The 20,503-nt window shown below is 39.2% G+C and overlaps 1 protein-coding gene across 5 annotated transcripts in view; it reads right to left on the minus strand.

The window, feature by feature from the left end:
• The window catches only part of tenm4 (teneurin transmembrane protein 4), a 523,453-nt gene that overhangs the window by 217,238 nt on the left and 285,712 nt on the right, over positions 1-20,503 (minus strand). For 4 of the 5 annotated variants that reach the window (XM_041199166.1, XM_041199169.1, XM_041199167.1 and 1 more), the window contains 2 exons: positions 8,921-9,091; positions 2,028-2,242 (listed from right to left, as the gene is read on the minus strand). In XM_041199166.1, the coding sequence (XP_041055100.1) occupies positions 2,028-2,242; positions 8,921-9,091 (386 nt within the window). Of the gene's footprint in view, positions 1-2,027; positions 2,243-2,646; positions 2,665-8,920; positions 9,092-20,503 lie in introns of all 5 variants that reach the window. The other variant, XM_041199170.1, reaches the window with a different exon arrangement.

Here is a 20,503-nt window from a genome sequence, read left to right on the forward strand (position 1 = left end):
AGCTCCTTTTTTATTTACTTTAGTTGGGGGCTGCACATTTCTCGCCCGACTTTCTGACTTGGACCTGCTAAGAAATGTAGTGTACTGGCTCCTGGGATGCTTCTGAGCGATGTCGGGTGGAAGTGAAGCCACACCCCCTTTTTACAGCACTAGCTGCTGTAAAGCAGGTAAGTTTAAAGGAAAAGTGTGTAAGCTAAGTGGATGAGGGTGGTTCAGGGTGGAGAGGAGGAGAGGAGGAGAGTGAGGGACTGTAGGATGGGGGCATAGGATGGGTCGGAGGATGGGTTGGGGGGTGAAGGGGTGGTCGGAAGGCTTGGAAGAGGTTGGTGGTATAGTTACCCAGGGTTTAGAAATGGTTTTAATCCTTCTAACTTTTGGATAACTATTCTGTTTAGAGATTTGGAACCATCCAATGTCTCCAATTTAAATTGGAGTATCAGATGGTTCCTGGTGCAGGGTAATTGCCCATCAGAAGTTGAACTTCCTGGGCAATTGCCATGCAGTCCTAGCTGGGGACTTCCAGGAGTTCCCTAGCGCATATCTTCAGGGGTACCTTCCAGGTAGGCCCTCTCACCACCCCACGGAGATCAGAAGTTCTGAGCCATAGATTCCAACACACTATTTCTGTCAAAGGTGGTACTACACAATCAGTTTGGGGGTTAAAGTAAATCAATTCAAGCCTAAATTACTGATTTGTGGTTGGAATACATTCAGTTCAGTAGAGCTATAGCAAAGTTTGGAGCCACTAATCTTGGGCCTTTCTCCCAGATAGCGCCATTACTTTGAGCAACACAAATTCAGAGTTTGTCATTATTGCTGAACCAGGATTGTTGAAGCATGTTTAAACTGTGAGAAATCTCTTATTTGGTCACTGACATCCTGTGAGGCAAAGAGCAATTTTTTCTGGAATAACAAATTGAAAAATGATTTTGCTACCCCAGTGTAGAAAGGAAATCTCCCACACTGACTACAATTTCTCCACATACTTTCATTCCACTAGGAAAGCCAAATTTTGAGATATCATTTTTTTAATTTCAGTTTTCTTCAGTTGCTGTTGATCTGCACTTGGCCTCAAGAAAGAAAAGGTCTAAAACCAAATTGTGTCTGCATGTAAGAAATGATATCATATTGCAGTTTAGTTCATGAAATTCTCATCGCAATTTGAATTTGAACAGAATATAATTGGTTAATTTAAAAGATACTTAAACATGGAAATCTAATAAAGTCGTACATCTCATTTATACTAAGGGTTTGAGGAAGGGTTTTCTTGGGGAATAAGTTAGTAGGCAAGACCTATCAAGAAGGCAGCAAGAATGCGTTCAAGGAATAAATTTCTGGAGAAAATATTGCAGGATAAGCAGGGGTGTTGATCTATGAAAAAGCCAATGGCTTGTTTGGATCCAAAGACCTTTTGTGATTCTTAAACATTAGGGTTTTATATTGTCGGGCTCCTGGAGTTAATTTTGAAATTGAGAATACAGATTCCTTATACTTTAAAAGAAAACACAAGGCTGAAACCTATTGAAAACTAATTTTTATCACAATACAACTGTAGATTAAAAACTTTCAGCTGCTTTTATAAATTGTTTAAATGCTATTAGGTGATATCCAATTGATTTCTATACTGGAAGTTCAGGACCCAAGCATTTGGCCTTAGACCTAATGTTTTGGGGTAACTTCATGATAGGATATGATCACTGGACAGAGTGGTGTTGATGGCTTCTTAATGTTCTAATTTTTGAGCTTCTAATGTGCTAGCTGAGATAGATGCCTTCAGCCGTTCCAAAGGTAGTTACTAGCTTCATATTGGTCTGATCTCAATTATGGAAAGTCGAACACTGTCTTACTGCTCTGAATGCCACTGATGCAAACTCTTGCCAGTTTTAAAACTGATAGTTCTCCATTGACTACCCTTGGAGAAAATGGGAGATTGAGGAACCCACCTAAGAGTAACCAGGTCGCACATTACAAAAGAAAAATCTTGCTCCTTTACTCAAATGTTTGAATTAATGTGCAATGGTATTTACCTGGGTGTGAGATGGTGGAAGACCACGTCGACCATAAATACCAACCAGAGCATCCTTTCCCAATGACACGTTGAATTTCAAATACATTGGGTGATCTATGAACACCTGAGTGCGCCAGAATAAGCCGGGTGGTATCTTCTGGGTGACTCTCCGCCCAACATCAATTTCTCCTGAATCTATATAGCTATCTTCTGGGATTAAATTATCTGTTTTTCCTGTGAAAATATAGCAAGAGATTTGTACTTTCTTGTTCAACAAAGAGAAATTCATTGGATCGATATCTGAGGAAGCAACCTGTGCAAAAGGATTCAAAATTTATAGAGCTTTAAAAGAAAGTAGAGAAAGGGGGAAAGCAAAATCATAATATGCAGAGACAAAAACCAAATGCAGTACTTATTACCCAGCTCTGCGCAATGGTCTTAGAATCTGAGCTACTTTTTCTCATTTTCACAAATCACTTCTGGAGCATTTTTAAAAGCAATCTGCAAATTGAGAGTTTCCAAAGTCTGAGACAAATTGTTACTAAAAATAGACCTAAATAATTAGTGAGTCTTGAATGTTGTCGGTTACAGATTGGTGAAATTACATTCTGTTTCACTAAAATTTAGCTCTGTTAAACTCATGAACAATCCTATGGCTTGCTATCTGAAGGTTATTGATTTCGCATCACATTATTGTATACCTATAAAATCATTTAACTGCCATGACTGCCTTTTTAATATAGAGCTCTTGAGAGGCTAACTATCTGCTATTCAGGCCCACATTTGCCTTGACATTTCCTATCCTTGGCAAAAGAATTCTCTTTATAGTCTTACTGAGATTCAGAAAAAAGCATGTCTATAACTCACTTAATGGTAAAATTCAACTCAGTTTGTTGCTCTGCTGTTTTGTGCTGTCAGTTATAATCAGTAAAATGACTAAACTTTTATTATTGGATTTTTTCTTAAATAACCAGAAACAATATCACCCAAGATACCCTTTTAATATACCTCTGCCTTCTGATGAAGTTTGTAGTGATTTTTGGCTAATATTGTGTTGATGCTTTGGTTTTCTGGGTTGACACAAATGTTTCAATAACAGCTGTTCAAATAAATGGTCTTCAAGAAAATTGTTTGGTTTTTCTACAATGGATCATACTTCAAAGCTTCATTTGAAGCTTTACGAATGCAGTTTACTCCTGATAATTCAAAGTTGTTTCTGGTGCTAACTTTCTTTCAATACTTTGAATTGCACAATATAAATAAGGCAGCAGGGGAGGGGGGAGTTGGAATTTAATCCAAAGAAAATTAGTTACTAAATAATTTAAGAAATTTTGAAATTAATGGCATAGACTGCAATTTTTTGTAAATCGATTTTTCAAGTGGACAGCAAATACCTCTAATTTCCAGAGTTATTGTTCAAACATTTAAAACCGTAATTTTCTGCAGTACTCTTCAACCTCCATGAATTACAACCCATTCACACTGCAATATGCTTCCTAACCTGCATGAGCCCCATCATCTCCAAGTTCCACAACTTGCTTTGCCCCAACAAAATGATTTCATGATATTTGTCATTGCTTCCAAATCCCTCCACAGCTTTGCCCTCTTCCCCCACCCAAACATCCTGGAATACCTCTTCCATTCCTCGGACTTTTCCTGCTCCCTTTACTTCATCATTAATGATTACTATTTCACCCGTTAAGACTTCTGCCCTCTGGAACAGTCTCTCCAGATCCACCCATCTGGAACAATCTTTCCCTGATATCTCCTCAAAATCTTCCTCCATGATTGTGCCTTACTGCCCTCCAATCTATTCTCTTTTTCCTATTATTTTCCATTGTCAATATAACACAAATGCAGTAGTAGTGACAGTGAAACATCAGTGTTGACATTCATTACTCCACTGAAACTGACAACTTCTGGAGTCTGCACAGATGCAGTTAAATGTGGAAATCAAGAAATTGTGTCAGGGATATGCTTCATCTTAAGGTGCACTGTTGAATTTCCACCAGACTGCAATCAAGTAGAAAACACTTAACTGACGAGAAATTGCTCTTTTATGTTATCAATTTTACTGTAAAAACCTTTGAACAAGTTTACACTTTGTTGTAAGAGATGCAATGGGGTTTTTATTTGCATATTAAGTTCATAATTACTTCTGAACACCCTCACTAACCCCAAATTTCTAATTTTATGTTTACAGAATATCAACTTTCTCCATGATGATAAAGAAATCACATTTTTAAAAATACTTTTAAAAAGGTTTGCTTATGACGCTCATCTTTTTAATTCCATATGTATGTCTCAGTAACTTATTTTGCTGTCTTGGAAAATTTTAATTAGAAGTGAACAATTCAGAACATTTCACTTCCTGTTTGCTGAGCGTGAGAATACTTCAGTGTGATTGGTTGCTTTCCCCAATTGTTGAAATCATTGAGCTGAATTTTCCCACCTTAGTTTTTAAATGCTAAGTGGCTTTATTTCCTGGAGCCCACACTACAGCAATTGCTAAATATTTGCGGGTAGCTTTATTCGAGGTGAGCATTGTTGCCTAATGCTGACTGTGAAACCTGAGCCTTTAAGCTATCTTCCCATGCATGAAGAACACTATCAATTGTTCACTTCTACTGGACCCTGAGGTGACTAACACATGCAAAATAAATTACATTTCTGTTGTGTACAAAAGTAAATGATAAATGTAATTTTGGATCAAAGTATATAAGTACATGCATTCTAAATTTATTTCCCTGTGTATAGATACATTGAAAAGCAATGTTCCAACCAGATTTCTAAAAGTCCTACAATGCAAGAAACAGGAATGGACCAATCAATAGGATCAATGCCCAGGTTATCAAAGCACCCTTATTCAATCTCTTATGGAGTCCTTTGATGTGATTACAGTTCATTCAGTACATCCACATGGATTACTAAAACAAGTATGACTTTGTGGTTTTTAGATAATTGCAAACATAAAACATGGTATTATAAATAAATTACATTCCTAACATAATAGCATAATCTATAATTTTATTTTAAGTATAAATGCCTGATAAGAAGCCATAGAAAGGCCTCATGGTAAGCCAGCTTGTTACAGTGCTGACAGCCCCTTATGTTTACTTTTTCTTCTTTCTATCAATATCATGAATTATTTTCAAGTACCACCAAACGATGTTTAATTTAGTGCTGCCTCAGAGATATCCCAACCTCTGCCCAGTGCAATCTCTTCTTCCTTTAACTTGCATCACTGCAGCACTTGTGACATCTTCATGAATTTCAATTTTGTCTTCTTCATCTTTTGTCTCTCACTGAAATCTAATTTCACCTCTTTCTCATTCTTAACACTGCTATTTTCCCTCTTCCATATTTCTATCCCAAGTGCCAATTCAAAAGAAATGCATGATGTTATGCTCACTCAAAAATAACTGGAATTTATATAACACATTTGAATGTAGTAAAATATCCCAAGAGGAGTGTGATCAAACAAAATTTGATATTAGCACAGATGAGCAAACAAAAGCCTTGGTGAAAGAGGTAGGTTTGAAGGAGCACTTTTAAGGAGGAGAGAGAGGTAGAGAAGCAGAGAAGTTTAGGGAAGGAATTCCAGAACCGGGATTGAATTTTTCAAGGAGTTGACTAGCTGTGTAGATGAGGGTAGTGCAGTTGATGTAGTCTACATGGACTTCAGTAAGGCTTTTGATAACGTCCTGCATGGAAGAATGGTCAATTTGGTAAGAGCCCAATGGAACCAGGGCACTTTGGCAAATTGGATCCAAAATTGGCTTAGTGGCAGGGGGCAGAGGGTGATGGTCGAAGGTTGTTTCTGCGATTGGAAGCCTGTGATGAGAGGTGTACCACAGGGATCGGTGCTGGAACACTTGCTGCTTGTAGTGTACATTAATGATTTAGACATGAATATAAGAAGTCTGATCAGTAAGCTTGCAGATAACACAAAAATTGCTGGTGTCATTAGTAGTGAGGAGGAAAGCCTTAGATTACAGGACGATATAGATGGGCTCGTAAGATGGGGCAGAGCAGTGGCAAATGGAATTTAATCCTGAGAAGTGTGAGGTAATGCATTTTAGGAGGACTAATACAGCAAAGGAATACACAATGAATAGTAGGACCCTAGGAAGTGCATAGGATGAGAGGGACCTTGGTGTACATGTCCATAGATCCCTGAAGGCAGCAGCACAGGTAGATGAGGTGGTTAAGAAGGCATATGGGATACTTACCTTTATTAGTCGAGGCATAGAATATAAGAGCAGAGAGGTTATGTAGGAGCTGTATAAAATGCTAGTTAGGCGACAGCTGGAGCACTGTCTGCAGTTCTGGTCGCCGCATTAAAGGAAGGATATGATTGCACTGGAGAGAGTACAAAGGAAATTCACCATGATGTTGCCTGGGCTGGAGCGTTTCAGCTATGAAGAGAAACTGGATAGGCTAGGGCTGTTTTCCTTAGAGCAGAGAAGGCTGAGGGGGGACCCAATAGAGGTATACAAAATTATGAGGGGTATAGATAGGGTAGATAGGTAGAAACTTTTCCCCTTAGTGGAGGTGTCAATAACCAGGAGGCATAGATTTAAGGTAAGGGGCAGGAGGTTTAGTGAGGATTTGAGGAAAATTTTTTTCACCCAGAGGGTGGTTGGAATCTGGAACACACAGCCAGAGGGGGTGGTAGAGGCAGGAAGTCTCAACATCTAAGAAGTATTTAGATGAGCACTTGAAACGCCATAGCATACAGGGCCAAGTGCAGGAAAATGGGATGAGAATAGATAGGTGCTTGGTGGCCGGCATGGACATGATGGGCCAAAGGGCCTGTTTCTGTGCTGTATAACTCTATGAACCTGGGGCCTTAGAAACCCTTCTGCTTGACTAGCAACATTTGCGCAAATCAAGTGGCGGACAATAGCCATCTCCAACAAGAAAGAATCTAACCATCACCCCTTGACATTCAAAGGCATTACTATCACTGCATCCATTATCAACATCCTGGCGGTTACCACTGACGAGAACTGAACTGGACTAGCCAAATAAATATTGTGGATACAAGAACAGGTCAGAGGCTAGGAATCCTGCAGCGAGTAACTCACCTCCTGATTCCTCAAAGCCCGTCCACCGTCTACACGGCACAATTCAGGATTACAATGCAATACTCTCCACTTGCCTGGATGAGTGCAGCTCCAACAACATTCAAGAAGCTTGACATCATCCAGGACAAAGCAGCCCACTTGATTAGTACCCCATCTACAAGCATTCACTTCCTCCCCCACCAATACACAGTAGCAGCAGTGTGCACCATCTACAAGATGCACTGCAAGAACTCACCAAGGCCCCTCAGACAGCACCTTCCAAACCCACGACCACTACTATCTAGGCTGCAGACAGGTGGGAACACCACCACCTGGAAGTTCCCCTCCAAGCCACTCACCATCCTGACTTGGAAATATATCGCCGTTCCTTCACTGTTGCTGGGTCAAAATCCTGGAACTCCCTTCCTAACAGCACTGTGGGTGTATCTACACCACATGGTTCAAGAAGGCAACTCATCACCACCTTCTCAAGGGCAATTAGGGATGGGCAATAAATGCTGGTGTCGCCAGTGATGCTCACATTCGATGGGTGAATAAATATAAAAATAAAAATTTGGATCGGCTAATTTCAATCCCTTGTAGCTAAAATGATCTCTTGCTCAGCTCACTATATTCATATGTTGCCTCTATTGCTGTCATAAGCTTGTCAAGGCTTGAAATGAACTTCTGAAATTCTTGTAAAGAACATTGAATCTGTCAACTCTAACTTTGCCTCTGCTCAAATTCTTCACAAATTCAATATTCATCATCAGCAACAATACACTTCACCTCTTTCATGGAACTTTCTATGGAAAGTTGTCATAGATAGCACAAGTGCCAAATACTTCCCTCTCTGATAAGTGAACAAAACTCCTAACATTTTAGTCAGGCGAAGTTCAGTGGTGGCACTCCCATGTCTCAGTCAGAAGCTTTTAAGCGCAAGTCCCAATCCAGAGACTGAAGTACAAAATTTAGGCCGACACTTCAGTTCAGTTTTTCAGATGAGGCATTAAACTGAGACCCCATCTGCTTTCTCAAAACCTATAGAACTATTTCAAAGACAAGCAGGAGATTTCTCCTGGCATCCTGGCACTCCTCAACCAACTAAACTGTGGGTTGACTATAACCAACCTGACAAAGTTATTTAAACACAATTCCCACTAGTGACATCAAGTGGTGAAGAATAAAATCAAAATAATGGCAAGAACTTCTGAATTGCAAATCAAAAGTTCTTCTTATTTCAATATCTAGAGGGCTATGTTAACAGTAGAGACAGTAGATTCAAAAGATAGGCTGTCATCATGTTTTAATTAATATGTTGCGGGTATATGTTATAAGTTCAGAACGTAGGAATGGGTCCAATTTGAAGGTTATCCAAGTCAGTGCTAGTCATGGAGTGTATTTTAATTTTCATAGCAGTGCTTTTGAACAGGTTTCTTATCTGAACATTTTTTTTGGAATATACTGTTATTGTTAAAACTTACGTCTGACTCCATGACTGCCATTGTGCAGTGTCTCCAGAGCAGCTCCTTGTTTATGTGAATAAGTCATGATCATAAAATAACGTTGCTTCATTAAAATGTAATCCACCACAATGCAATATATACAGAATACAGTGAATATTTATTTGACAAAAGTTCACGAGATCATAAAATTGTTCAAGGATGAACAAACTCTTCAAAATTTTGTAATAATGAGAAGGCAGAAACATATTAAAAGGGATCATTGTGTGTACAGTTCTAAAAATATAATTTATAAATAAAGCCTTGTATATTAAACATAAAGTACACTGCAGATTTAAAGGCAGTTTCATAGTATTGATTATGTTTACAGTAGACCATACCTTCACTGGTTCCTTTGCCTTTCCTTTCAGGCAAGCCTAAACCTGTGCCACCAGAGGGAGACAATGTGACGTCCGTTGGCACTGGCCAACTGCTGGCTTTGTTCTCACCGATCTGATACATCTGCCCTTCCATCGGCTGCAGGTGCCAGTTTAGGCCAAACAGGTGCATGGCTGTGATAGCAATGAGAAAAGTCATCTTTTTCTGGCTAGATCACTGCAGGAGTTCTGGATAAATTAGGCACCGATGTACAGTACAGTGATGTGGCCTGGAATAGGGCTTTTCTATATTTTAAGTTATGTGCTAGCTGTAAATAATCCACGTAATTATCCAGTTATCTCCACAAAGTTGCAGTGCAAAATTGTAGGAAACTGGAAGGTGATACATTTATAATATGTGATATAATACTGTGTAGGGCTACTAAAATTAATTCTTTACTGAGACCTACAAAGCCAAATCAGAAAGGTTACAGATCCTTGTTCAATGCTTTACATTATGTTAGTAGCTTTCTTTTCATTATTGGTGATGATATTTTACTTTGTATCTTGCATGACACTTGTGCAAATACAAAGCTCACAAAGTCATACAGTTAGTGCACTTTTGTCCAGTCAATTTCTATTGTGCTAAAGGGCAGCTTCATAGATATGTTATGTTGTACATTATGGAAGTACATTTTAACTTTTTTAAGGGCCTAAATGGTAGGAGATCCCCGCCTTGAATAGGAGGGATAATCAGGCAAGTTGCACAAGAGTTGATTGGTCTGCAGGACCCATTTTGTACTTCTGCTGCAGTTGAATTTTGTACCTCATATCTGCTCTGGCAGTGAATAAACTTCCAGTGTAAATTGCATCTGAAAACAATGTTGGAACTGATCACTTGGTGGCCACGTAAGTACATCATCTTATTGCCCATTTTCACAGTCTGTGGAACAATGTGAAATTGCCCAGCCTGTTTGTTTTGTGACAACATTTAAAAAAAATTGTCATGGTACCGATAACCAAGGACTGGTAACAGAACATGAACGACTCTTCCTTATGTGGAAGAATGCTATGACATCCCTATTTAGTGATGTCATCATATTAGATAGATGTTTACAAAAATGATTATCTTGCAAGGCAAAAATAAAAATAAGATGACATCTGCCCTTTTAAATTCTATTTTTTCTAGTTGTCATAGAAGAGTTGCTGATAACTATTTAATTTTGGAACTGATTGTGTTCAGTTTCTTGTTTGCACTTTGCAGTGATCTATCATAATGGTGTCAGTTATTTTCAGCATTATTTTTGTGTCTCTAGGATAATAAATGCTGTTTTACAAAAATGTGACCTTGAACAACAGCCAATTGAAGTCTATTTTTGTTATGTGGAAGCAGTTACATTGACTACACTTCTCACTATCCAATGCTTACAACAAGGATTTATTATGACCTTTTTTATATAGGAATCTGGTTCAGCTTTGATTTTCAGTGATTTCAGTTCTCATCACTTTAGAAGTAAAGAGGGATGAGAGATTAAGAATGAATCCCCAAGTCATGACTTTTGTGCAAGTCTGCCTCCTATGCAGGATAAATTCTAAATTCAATGGCAGTCATGACATATTCTATCCCTGAAATTATGCTGTGAAATACTATGAATGTTTATCTTTTTATCTTAAATGCCTCTTCTATTTTTGATGGAAGTATTAACCCATTTAATTTGGGAGGGTAACTTCACTACTAGAATTACAGAGACCAGAGGTTCAGGTGAACATGCCAGCTCCTGCCAGAAACATACATTTAATTTTGGGCCTAGTGGAATTACTTATTATTTTACGGAGGTTAGAAGTGGTTTCCTGAAATGTGCAGATGTGATGTTATGATTTCTATCTTGCAGACAGGCCATTGATATTTATGGCACAAGAAATTACTTTTTGGCAAAGTCATAGCAAGTAATGGACTTGCATCTTGGGAAGAGAAAATGTCACCTAAACAAATGAATATAAAATATAGTGCAGATTCCTATGAGACCAATATGTTCCAATTCGTAGCAACTTCCAGAAAACAGTCACTGTTTATCCTGTATAGTACACAATGCTTCATTTGACATTCTCAATCCATTGACTTGGGTTTTGCATTTGCCTATGTAAGGTTGTGCAGCTGCACAAGACAGCAATAAGGAAAATGACTATTTGTCAGACCTTTATCTCATAGGCTGTTAATGTATTCTTCTAGAATGCACTAACACACAGGATCTTTGACATTGATTCCAATTCAATTAGTAAATTAAAGTGGATTTCATCACAGCAGGACTCCCCAGCATTGTAAGTAATAAAGCAACAATGTAAATCGGTTAATCAAAAGTTAGTAGCTCAAGGGGAACAGTTATTTTTTTCAACGCATGAGGGAATAGACTGATGTGAATCTTACTTCTAATTTTAAAATAGTACATTAGACACCAATCTGTTCTGACTTAAGGGAATCTTTTGTTCTTTTGTTAGCCCTATCACCTTACTAATTCATCACACAGCTGGATAGGCAAGACAACTACTGCACTCAGCAGAAAAAAAAGTGTTGAAGGCTAAAAGAAGACCAGCAAAATGATGATCCACAAGGTCAATGAAAAAAGGCCTTTTGGAACAGATTGATGGAATGAGAAAGAGAAAGAGTGCTTAAGATGAAAAGACCATGACAGATTGCTGAGAAAAAAAGAAAGCGACAGGCAGTTAGTGAAGCATACACCCCAACAAACAAAACTCAGAAAAATTTTCACATCAGATTTCTTCTGAGACCTTGTCGACTTGGTTTGGACACGACAGTACAATAATAAGTTTCCAACCAAATCAATTCTATTGTGTGAAATTAAATTTAAGATTAAAAACGACTCAAGCATTGGTTGCTGGTGGCAAATGTGCTTGGCTTATGGCTCTTGACATTAACCTCTGTTAGGGATGAAGAAAAAATATGCTGCAATATTCGATGTGACAGAAAATGGCTATATATCTCAATGCAGGTTAACTTGAAAATAATGCTTTATGCTTCTAGGGGATGCAAAGAATAAAATTTAACTGGAAATACATTTAAACATGTAAGTTTGGATTGGTGTAAGCCACCATCAGCCTATCATTGTCAAAATCTTATGTCTGATGAGGCAGCTTAGAGCAAATTACATCAGTAGAGGCAAACTACTTCACTTGGATCATGACAGCGTAACATGAACTGTCTTTTGCAGTTGGCTGCATGCGACATTCTAATCTATGAAGCATAAAAATATTCAAGTTAGTTTGGCCCAGAGTCCAGTAATAGCTGCAATAATTAGATCTTGTCATATTACCACAGCTGGAGACAATTTGGCAGGACATGAATATTATGTAGGTATATATGATTCAAATGGGTGATATGTACAAAGAGAAAAACTAACATAAGACAAAATAAAAAATAAAATAAAAGTGTCAGCCATGCATCTTACTTCAATGTTATTTTGCAGTGCCAGCACTGTGAGCAAGAATTAGTCATTTATTTTCTCAGGCAGCAAGCAGGAAGTGGGAGACTTGGTGGGGGGGGGGCGGGGAGGAGCGGGTGGTGACAACAAATGACTCTGATTTAACCATCTGACAACTGATGCCAAATGGGTGTTTTATATTTCAACACACAGTGCTAAGTACTGTCTTCAATGTTTACAGCATACCTTTCATTGAGAGAAAAGCAGAATAACTTATTTATGCTGAAATTTACAACAAAAAGTTTCTGGACAACATTAACTTATGTCTCAGTCTCTGGTCAGCACTGTTACATTTATTATTGAATAAACACAATCCATTTTGTCCAGATGATTGCTTTTTGCAGAAATGAGGTGAAAGCTGGCTAACCTCTACTGTGTAGTTAAGAAAGAGATTTTAGCGTATTATTGAAAGTGTCTATAGATCACTAAATGAAGAACTGCAATATTAACTAATTTATTCCACTTACATTTCATAGCAATGGTTTTCCTAAAATAGCTCTACAGGCAAAAAGATTTGTTATTTGTGTGTCAGATATCAGGTATATGATACGAAAAAAACATTGAATTCCTGAAAGTTGGTGTGATGAAATGTAGGCTTTTACTAAATCACATATACCTTGGACTTGGAATGTCATGGTGTATATTAGAAAAAACTTTTTTAAGATGTCCAATATTGGGACAAAATCACCACTTGTTTCAGCTACTTACGTACACCGGTTATCCTATATTGCATTCTGCAGAAAGTGACCAATTACAGACAATTGGAAAAGTACATCACATTTAACAGTAATATTTTATACAGACTCATGGGTCAATTCACATGCGAAAATAACAATTTTATTTTATTTATGACATATAAAAATTTACCCTTTAAACCTGTAATTGCGACAAGGGATTTAAATGATCAGTTTTTCCCTTTTTGGCTCATTTTTTTTATCCCTCCCTCTCATCATTGAAATTGTGAACAGTTACCAGGAGACCATTATGGAGACAAGCCTGTGGACTGAGTCATGGCCTTAAAACTAATGACCCACTGTGAACTATACATTAGGAGACATAATGGTATTGTCATAGACTGTGGTTTTGCTCAGGCCCTTAGCTGAGAACCGTCCTGTAAAAGTCTAGTAAAGACTAAAAATCACATTTATTATAGGTGGTTTGTCTTTAATAGAATTACAAACCAATGAAACTGTGAATTAGATAATTGGTCTCTTTGTCACATACTCACTTGGTTGGGAAAATATTTCCAAAGTTCTCAGAATTCTCTATGTCATATATGACAGTTGTGAAAGGTCACAGCTAAAATTAGTTTTCTTAATCTTGGTCATGACAAAAACAGATATGTCAATATTTACTATCAGTATCAATCAATGACACCAAAAAACAGGTTTTGATTGCTCAATTTATCCAAATTCATTTCTGCTCTGGTTCTAATTCCCAGTTTCACGTGTGAGAAGTTTGCAATTAGAAACTCACAACATGCTTGGGTGATTTGAAATCCACTGTGAAGTTAACTGAATTTGACTAGCTGGACTCTCCCTTGGTTGGAGTCATACCTAGCACAAAGGAAGATGGTTGTGGTTGTTGGAGGTCAGTCATCTCAAATGCAGGACATCACTGCAGGAGCTCCTCAGGGTAGTGTCCTAGGCCCAACCATTTCAGCTGCATCATCAATGACCTTCCTTCCATCATAAGGTCAGAAGTGGGGATATTTGCACAATGTTCAGCACCATTTGTGACTCCTCAGATACTGAAGCACTCCATGTCCAAATGCAGCAAGAGCTGGACAATATCCAGGATTGGGCTGACAAGTGGCAAGTAACATTCATGCCATAGAAGTGTCAGGCAATGACCATCTCCAACAAGAGAGAATCCAACCATCGTCCCTTGATGTTCAATGGCATTACCATCACTGAATCCCCTATTATCAACATCCTAGGGGTTATATTGGCCAGAAACTGAACTGGACTAGCATTATAAATACTGTGGCTACAAGAACAGGTCAGAGGCTAGGAACCTTGCGATGAGTAACTCACCTCCTGACTCTCCAAAGCCTGTCCACCATTTACAAAGCACAAGTCAGGAGTTTGATGGGATACACTCCACTTGCCTGGATGAGTGCAGCTCCCACAATACCCAAGAAGCTGTACATTGTTCAGGGCAAAGCAGCTCGCTTGATTGGCATCACATCCATGAACATTCACTCCCTCCACCACCAAAGCACAGTAACCGCAGTGTGTACCACCTACAAGATGCACTGCAGGTCCTTAGCAGCACCTTCCAAACCTACGGCCGCTACCACCTAGAAAGACAAAGGCAGCAGATCGATGTGAACACCACCACCTAGAAGTTCCCCTCCAAGTCACTCACTATCCTGACTTGGAAATATATCACCGTTCCTTCACTGTTGCTGCGTCAAAATCCTGGAACTCCCTCCTTAACAGCACTGTGGGTGCACCTACACCATATGGACTGCAGCGGTTTAAGAAGGCAGCTCACCACAACCTTCTCAAGGGCAACTAGGGATGGGCAATAAATGCTGGCCCAGCCAGCTAAGCGCACATCCCATGAATGAATAAAATAAAGGAAGACCTGCTTCATTCCCCTGCAGCCCTGCTGCCTTAAATGCTGCTGCAAAGAATGCATCAAACAATAATGGCCCTTGGCTTCCAGGGCACTCCACTCCTAGTTTCTTACTTTAAAATGAAGCCACTTCCATCTTGCCCGAATTCCCGACTCAGGCCAGGCCAGATCACTCCAGCGAAACAGGTTCTTAAGGCCTACAGTTGCAGGCAGCTCAGTCAACGCCACGTCCTGTTTTTTTACATCACTAGGGTTGGGCCTGGGGGAGAGGGATGGTGGCCAGGCTGCGTCGGGCTGAGCCTAGGGAAGGTGTAGTTTGGCTGACAGGTGGAGGTTGGGTCAGTGGGGGGGGCAAGTGGACCGGGGGAGTGGAGGTGGGGATGGTAGTCGGGGGGAGTCCCATGAGGAGTTGGGGGAAATCCCATGGAGGGTCGGGAGGATGTAGTGGGCGGTGGGGGGTGAAGTCCCATGGAGGATTGGAGTGGGTCGTTGCTATGGTTACCCAGAAGCCAGAAGCGGTTTTAATTCTTCTATTTTCTGGGTAACTATTGCTGGGTGATAGTTGGAACCATCTGAAGTTTGTGATTTAAATCGCATTTTCAGATGGTTCCCAGTGCAGGGCAATTACCGAAGGGAAGTTTGAACTTCTCGGGCAATTGCCATGCAATCTTTACCTGGGAAATTACAAGTGGGTGGGTTTCCAGCGCATCTTTGGGGTACCTCCCCAGATACACTGCCCCAGACCTCGGAAGTTACGGACCATTGTGATAGAGTCTGAAATTTACACTGGACTGTTGGTCAACTTAAATTTAATTCGGGTCAATATATTATTCTTTTATCATCTTTTTAGATCAATAACTGAATCCATGCCTAACATCATGGTATGGGCACCATAACTGTAAGCACTGTAACAGTTCAGAAGACTCATGAACACCTTCACCACGGAATCAAAGCAATTTCATCAACTTCAACAACATCTGAATGGCCAACAATAAAATGTAATTTGAATTGAAGTCCATCAGCATTGTGAACAGTGTATAAGGAAATTGAATCTGGAGTGTGAAAAATGAATATTTCCACTTGCAGGTTTTAGGCAAAGGAAATATTTACAAGGATACTATTAAAAAAAGGTATTCACTGTTCATGACACAAGAACACAAGAAATAGGAGGAGTAGACCATATGGCTCATCGAGCCTGCCCCACCATTCAGCACAATCATAGCTGATCTTGGACTTCAACTCCACTTTCCTGCCTGCTCTGCATATCAGCTTGATTTCCGAGAGACCAAAATTCTGTCTATCCCAGGCTTAAAGGTGCTCAACAATGGAGCATCCACAATTCTCTGGGGTAAAATTCCAAAGATAAACACTCCTTTGAGTAAAATAATTTCTCCTCATCTCAGTCCTAAATGATCAGCCCCTTATCCTGAGAAAATGCAAGATGCAAGTGGTTTATAGTAGAAATAAAATGCATTAATTTGATCCTAATCTGCCTTTTTTTCCTGCAAATGTTGCTCTATCCGTATAATCAAAGTTAATCTGAAACAGGTTTTCTCCAAGTTGATGACACTGAGACAACTCTCTGTCTATTTCTTATTGGCCAACCTAAAACAGCTGATAAAGTTAAAGATGGCTTGAGTGGCCACAACTCTTCTGCTTTCTCCATTCCGTTGTTGAGGACGTTTTGTTCATATTTAAACATGCTTGCGATTGTCCAACAACCAGGAACTTACTGAAGCAAAAACAAAACAACTGAGTTATCCAAGAAGCTGTAATGTGTAGACATGAAAAACCACTCATCTAGCTTCTGGAGGTGGGTAAGGGGTGGTTGGGGGTATTGCTGTGTGGTGTTGGGGAAGTAGTGGAAGGTCCACAGTTACTTCAGGTTTACTTCAGGTTGAAGAGAGCTGCCTTTTTGCCTATTAACAAGGCTGGTTCATACTTTAAATGGGGTGGGGAGGAGTTGTTCCCCAGGTGGGAAAATACCAAATTTATCAAAGCAGTATCTAAGAAGTTTTAAGGCTGATCAAGTGTAGCTGGAAGTGTTTTTTTCAAATTGTCAAAGTCACCAGAGTTAGGATTTGTAGATTTGATACATTCCAATCTTTTCAACAATGCTTTAAAAATCCAGTGAAATACAAATGAACAAAAGCCTCATTTTAGGTCAGTCATTAATTCAAGAGTATTACTAACAACAGCTCTCATCTCTTCAGATCAACAATTTTCATTATGAAACATCTATAGTTGGAGGGCTGTCATTTGAAACCATTCAAATTCTAATCATGAAGCTTTTCGTATTACTATAATAAAATGCAAGCAATCTCCTACCATCTAATCAAGAAACAACAATTTTTATCTGGGCTATACAGCCATCAAAGAACTTGCAGTTGTGTGTGTCTTTAATTAGTCAATGTGACCAAAGCATAAATAGGTGTGTTTTTTTTTCTTAATTGCTGCACTCCCTTGCAACAACAGTTACTAGACACCTTCAACCTCAAGCTTGCAGTAATTATCTTTTGAAGACAGATATTCCTGATGTTTTAACTCTGGTCTCCACTTTAGTTAACATTGCTTAGAACATGCTGGCTTCAGTGTTCAACTACTTCTGTGTTTACACATACTAAGAAGCTGATTTTTTAAAATTGCAGGACAAATGCTAATGTTACCAGTAATGCTTTAGTGAGGCTTTTTAAACCTTTTCTTTGACAATTAATATTTGCATTAGCTTCACTAGGGCTTGTTTACTTGAAATAAGAGGTCAATAATTACTTAGTTGATTTATTTTTATTGTTAGATTCATCTGCCCCTTTCCCTCAGAGGATATTATCTTCAAACTATGGTCCTCAATCTGAACAGAAGACTATTTTGGTTCACAGCTTTTTTCTCTCTCCTACTGAAGGTCAAAAGCTTTGTGCTACATAATTAACCAACATAATTAACTAATAATTGTTGACCTTTTAATGACAGACAGTTTGAGTGTGATTGAAAAATCAGTACAAAAAGGACTAACCATACCCAGCAGAATATATTCTTGAACTTCAGAACAATGCCTGGCATCTTTGCAGTAATACTAAATGCTGAATGGCCGGATCAAATTGCTTTTTCTCAACAAAATACTGTGACAAAATGGTCCCAGCCCATTAGTACAAAATGCTCATAGCTTACTGAGTGGTAGAAAAATAATGTATTTTTCTGCTGAAGTGACATACAAGCTTGTCAGAATAATCACTAACTGATACATGCTAAACTCCTAGCCTGTGTAGCTGTGTGAATTCTTCCATTTCCTCTTAAATACATTTCGCATGCCAATGCAAAATTTAGGATCATCCTGATAGCAGTAATTATATCACCACCTGTCCCCACAAAAAATGAACAAGTGGTGTTATGGGAAGACATATGTCACAACGTTTCCTCTGTTGTCCAGGTAGCATTATTTCATTATTATCTCAAAAACTCACAATGATAATAAATATCTGCTTCAACAGTTAATTATTGTTTTGTAGTAAGATGCAGTTCATCCTACACTGGTGTACCTCTACTTAGAATATTCAACAGGAAGGAGAGGCAATTGGTTTATGTAGGTAGTGGGAAAATGAATCATGAGGGGATGGTGATTTTCCTGGAAATAATTGTGGCTAAAAAAAAATCGATTTGAGCACAGAACAGAATGTCATATTTTGCATTAACACCAACATTTTAGCTGAAAATACTAATGGATTTTGCACTTCAAATTTTTCATGACAGATTCAGAACAGTCAGTAGAGGATATCAGTTTGATTAAACCACTTGCATTTTTCAGGCCCCATCCCCTTATAGAAAGAGCAGCACTGTATTTCATGGCATTTTCTCTTTCAAGAGATTGTAATTAATTATCATATCACACCATTTGTCCTGATATTGAAAATTCATTTTCAATATGTTTGCAGTGGAATAGGCTGATTAATTTTAGTTTAATAATTTAATAGTTTCAATGTTCCAGTAATTACATCAAGTAATTACAGTGATTTAATCTCGTGAACATTTCTGGCTGCTTTCCAGTGGTGATCTTGTACAGACCTCAGCATGAAGGCACCTCTCAAATTACTTAGCTCCAAAAGGAGAAAAAGAACACAGCTTCGATCAGGCCCAGCCCAATGTGAATATACAAGCTGTGCCTTTGCTTGTTTTTTAAAAAAATAGAAAATCTAATCCAATTATTTATTCTTTAGTCACGCATGTACCATTTTTCAAGGGGTTGGAATGATGCTACAGGATAACAGTAATGAATCATCAATGGGCTGAATGTTTCCATCGGCGAGAAGGGGACGGGGCCCGCTCGCCAACGCGGAATGACGTTGGGGGAATCCCCAATATCATCCCGTCCCATTTATAGCTTCAGGAAGGCGGGAGCACAGTGCAATCAACTGTCCGCCCGCCGACCTGTCAATGGCCAATTGAAGTAATTGACAGGATAATTAAAACAATTAAAGGACCTGCCCGTCCAACCTTAAGGCTGGTGGGTAGGCCAGGAGACCCAGCGGGCTTCTGAAAAAACATCATCCACCGGTGGGATGAGGTTTCATGTCGGTTTTAAAAGTTTAATAAAGTTTTTGTGCAATTTATTAACATGTCCCATCTCATGTGACATTGTCACATGAGGGGGACATGTTAATGATTTTTTAATTTTTCAGGTTTGAAAACCTTTCAGCGATCTCCCTGAGGCAGCATTTTGCCTCAGGGGATGTGTGTTCTTTCGTGCGCATGCGCAAAAGCGCGCACTCTCGCATTTGGGGAATTCCACCCCCCCCCCCCTGCACAGAAAGCGCCTTAATTGGCCCACCCACTTAAAATGGTGGCAGGGCCCGCTTCTCCGGCGGGGATCGGCTCCCCACCCGCCGGAGATTGGGTCGGGCCCACCCAACCGACAGGCAAAAAATTCAGCCCAATATATTTATATGAAAATTGCTCTATCTGCTGATTCAGTAAATACATTAACCCATATAAGGTGTTATGTGACTTGCTTCTTTATAGATACCGTTAAAAATTGAAGGAAGCATTGACTGCAACAGGAAAGTATTTTACTTGTACTAGTGCTTTGATTAAGTGTGTGGGCAAAACTACAGTTTGCACAGGACAGCAGCACTTCTGTCTCATTGCCCACACTGTGTAGCTTCAAGCTCAGACTGGGAATTTAAATTTCCCTCCATGCTTTCAAGCCTGACCTTTGAGTGTCAGGACTTCTAAACTAGAGTCAGATTTGGGACTCAGACTTCTACTTTGCACAATTACAACACTGACATCTACCCGGCTATGTGGAAAGCTGCTCAGCTATGTCCTGTACATAAAAAGCAGGACATATCCAACCGGGCCAATTACCACCCCATCAGTTTACTCTCGATTATCAATAAAGTAACAAAAGGGGTCATCAACAGTGCTATCAAGGGGCACTTGCTTAGCAATAACTTGCTTACTGATGTCCAGTTTGGGTTCCACCAGGGCCACTCAGCTCCTGACCTCATTACAGCCTTGTTTCAAACATGGAGAACTC

This window comes from Carcharodon carcharias, chromosome 11, assembly GCF_017639515.1.
Source record: "Carcharodon carcharias isolate sCarCar2 chromosome 11, sCarCar2.pri, whole genome shotgun sequence".
NCBI classification, from domain to species: domain Eukaryota; kingdom Metazoa; phylum Chordata; class Chondrichthyes; order Lamniformes; family Lamnidae; genus Carcharodon; species Carcharodon carcharias.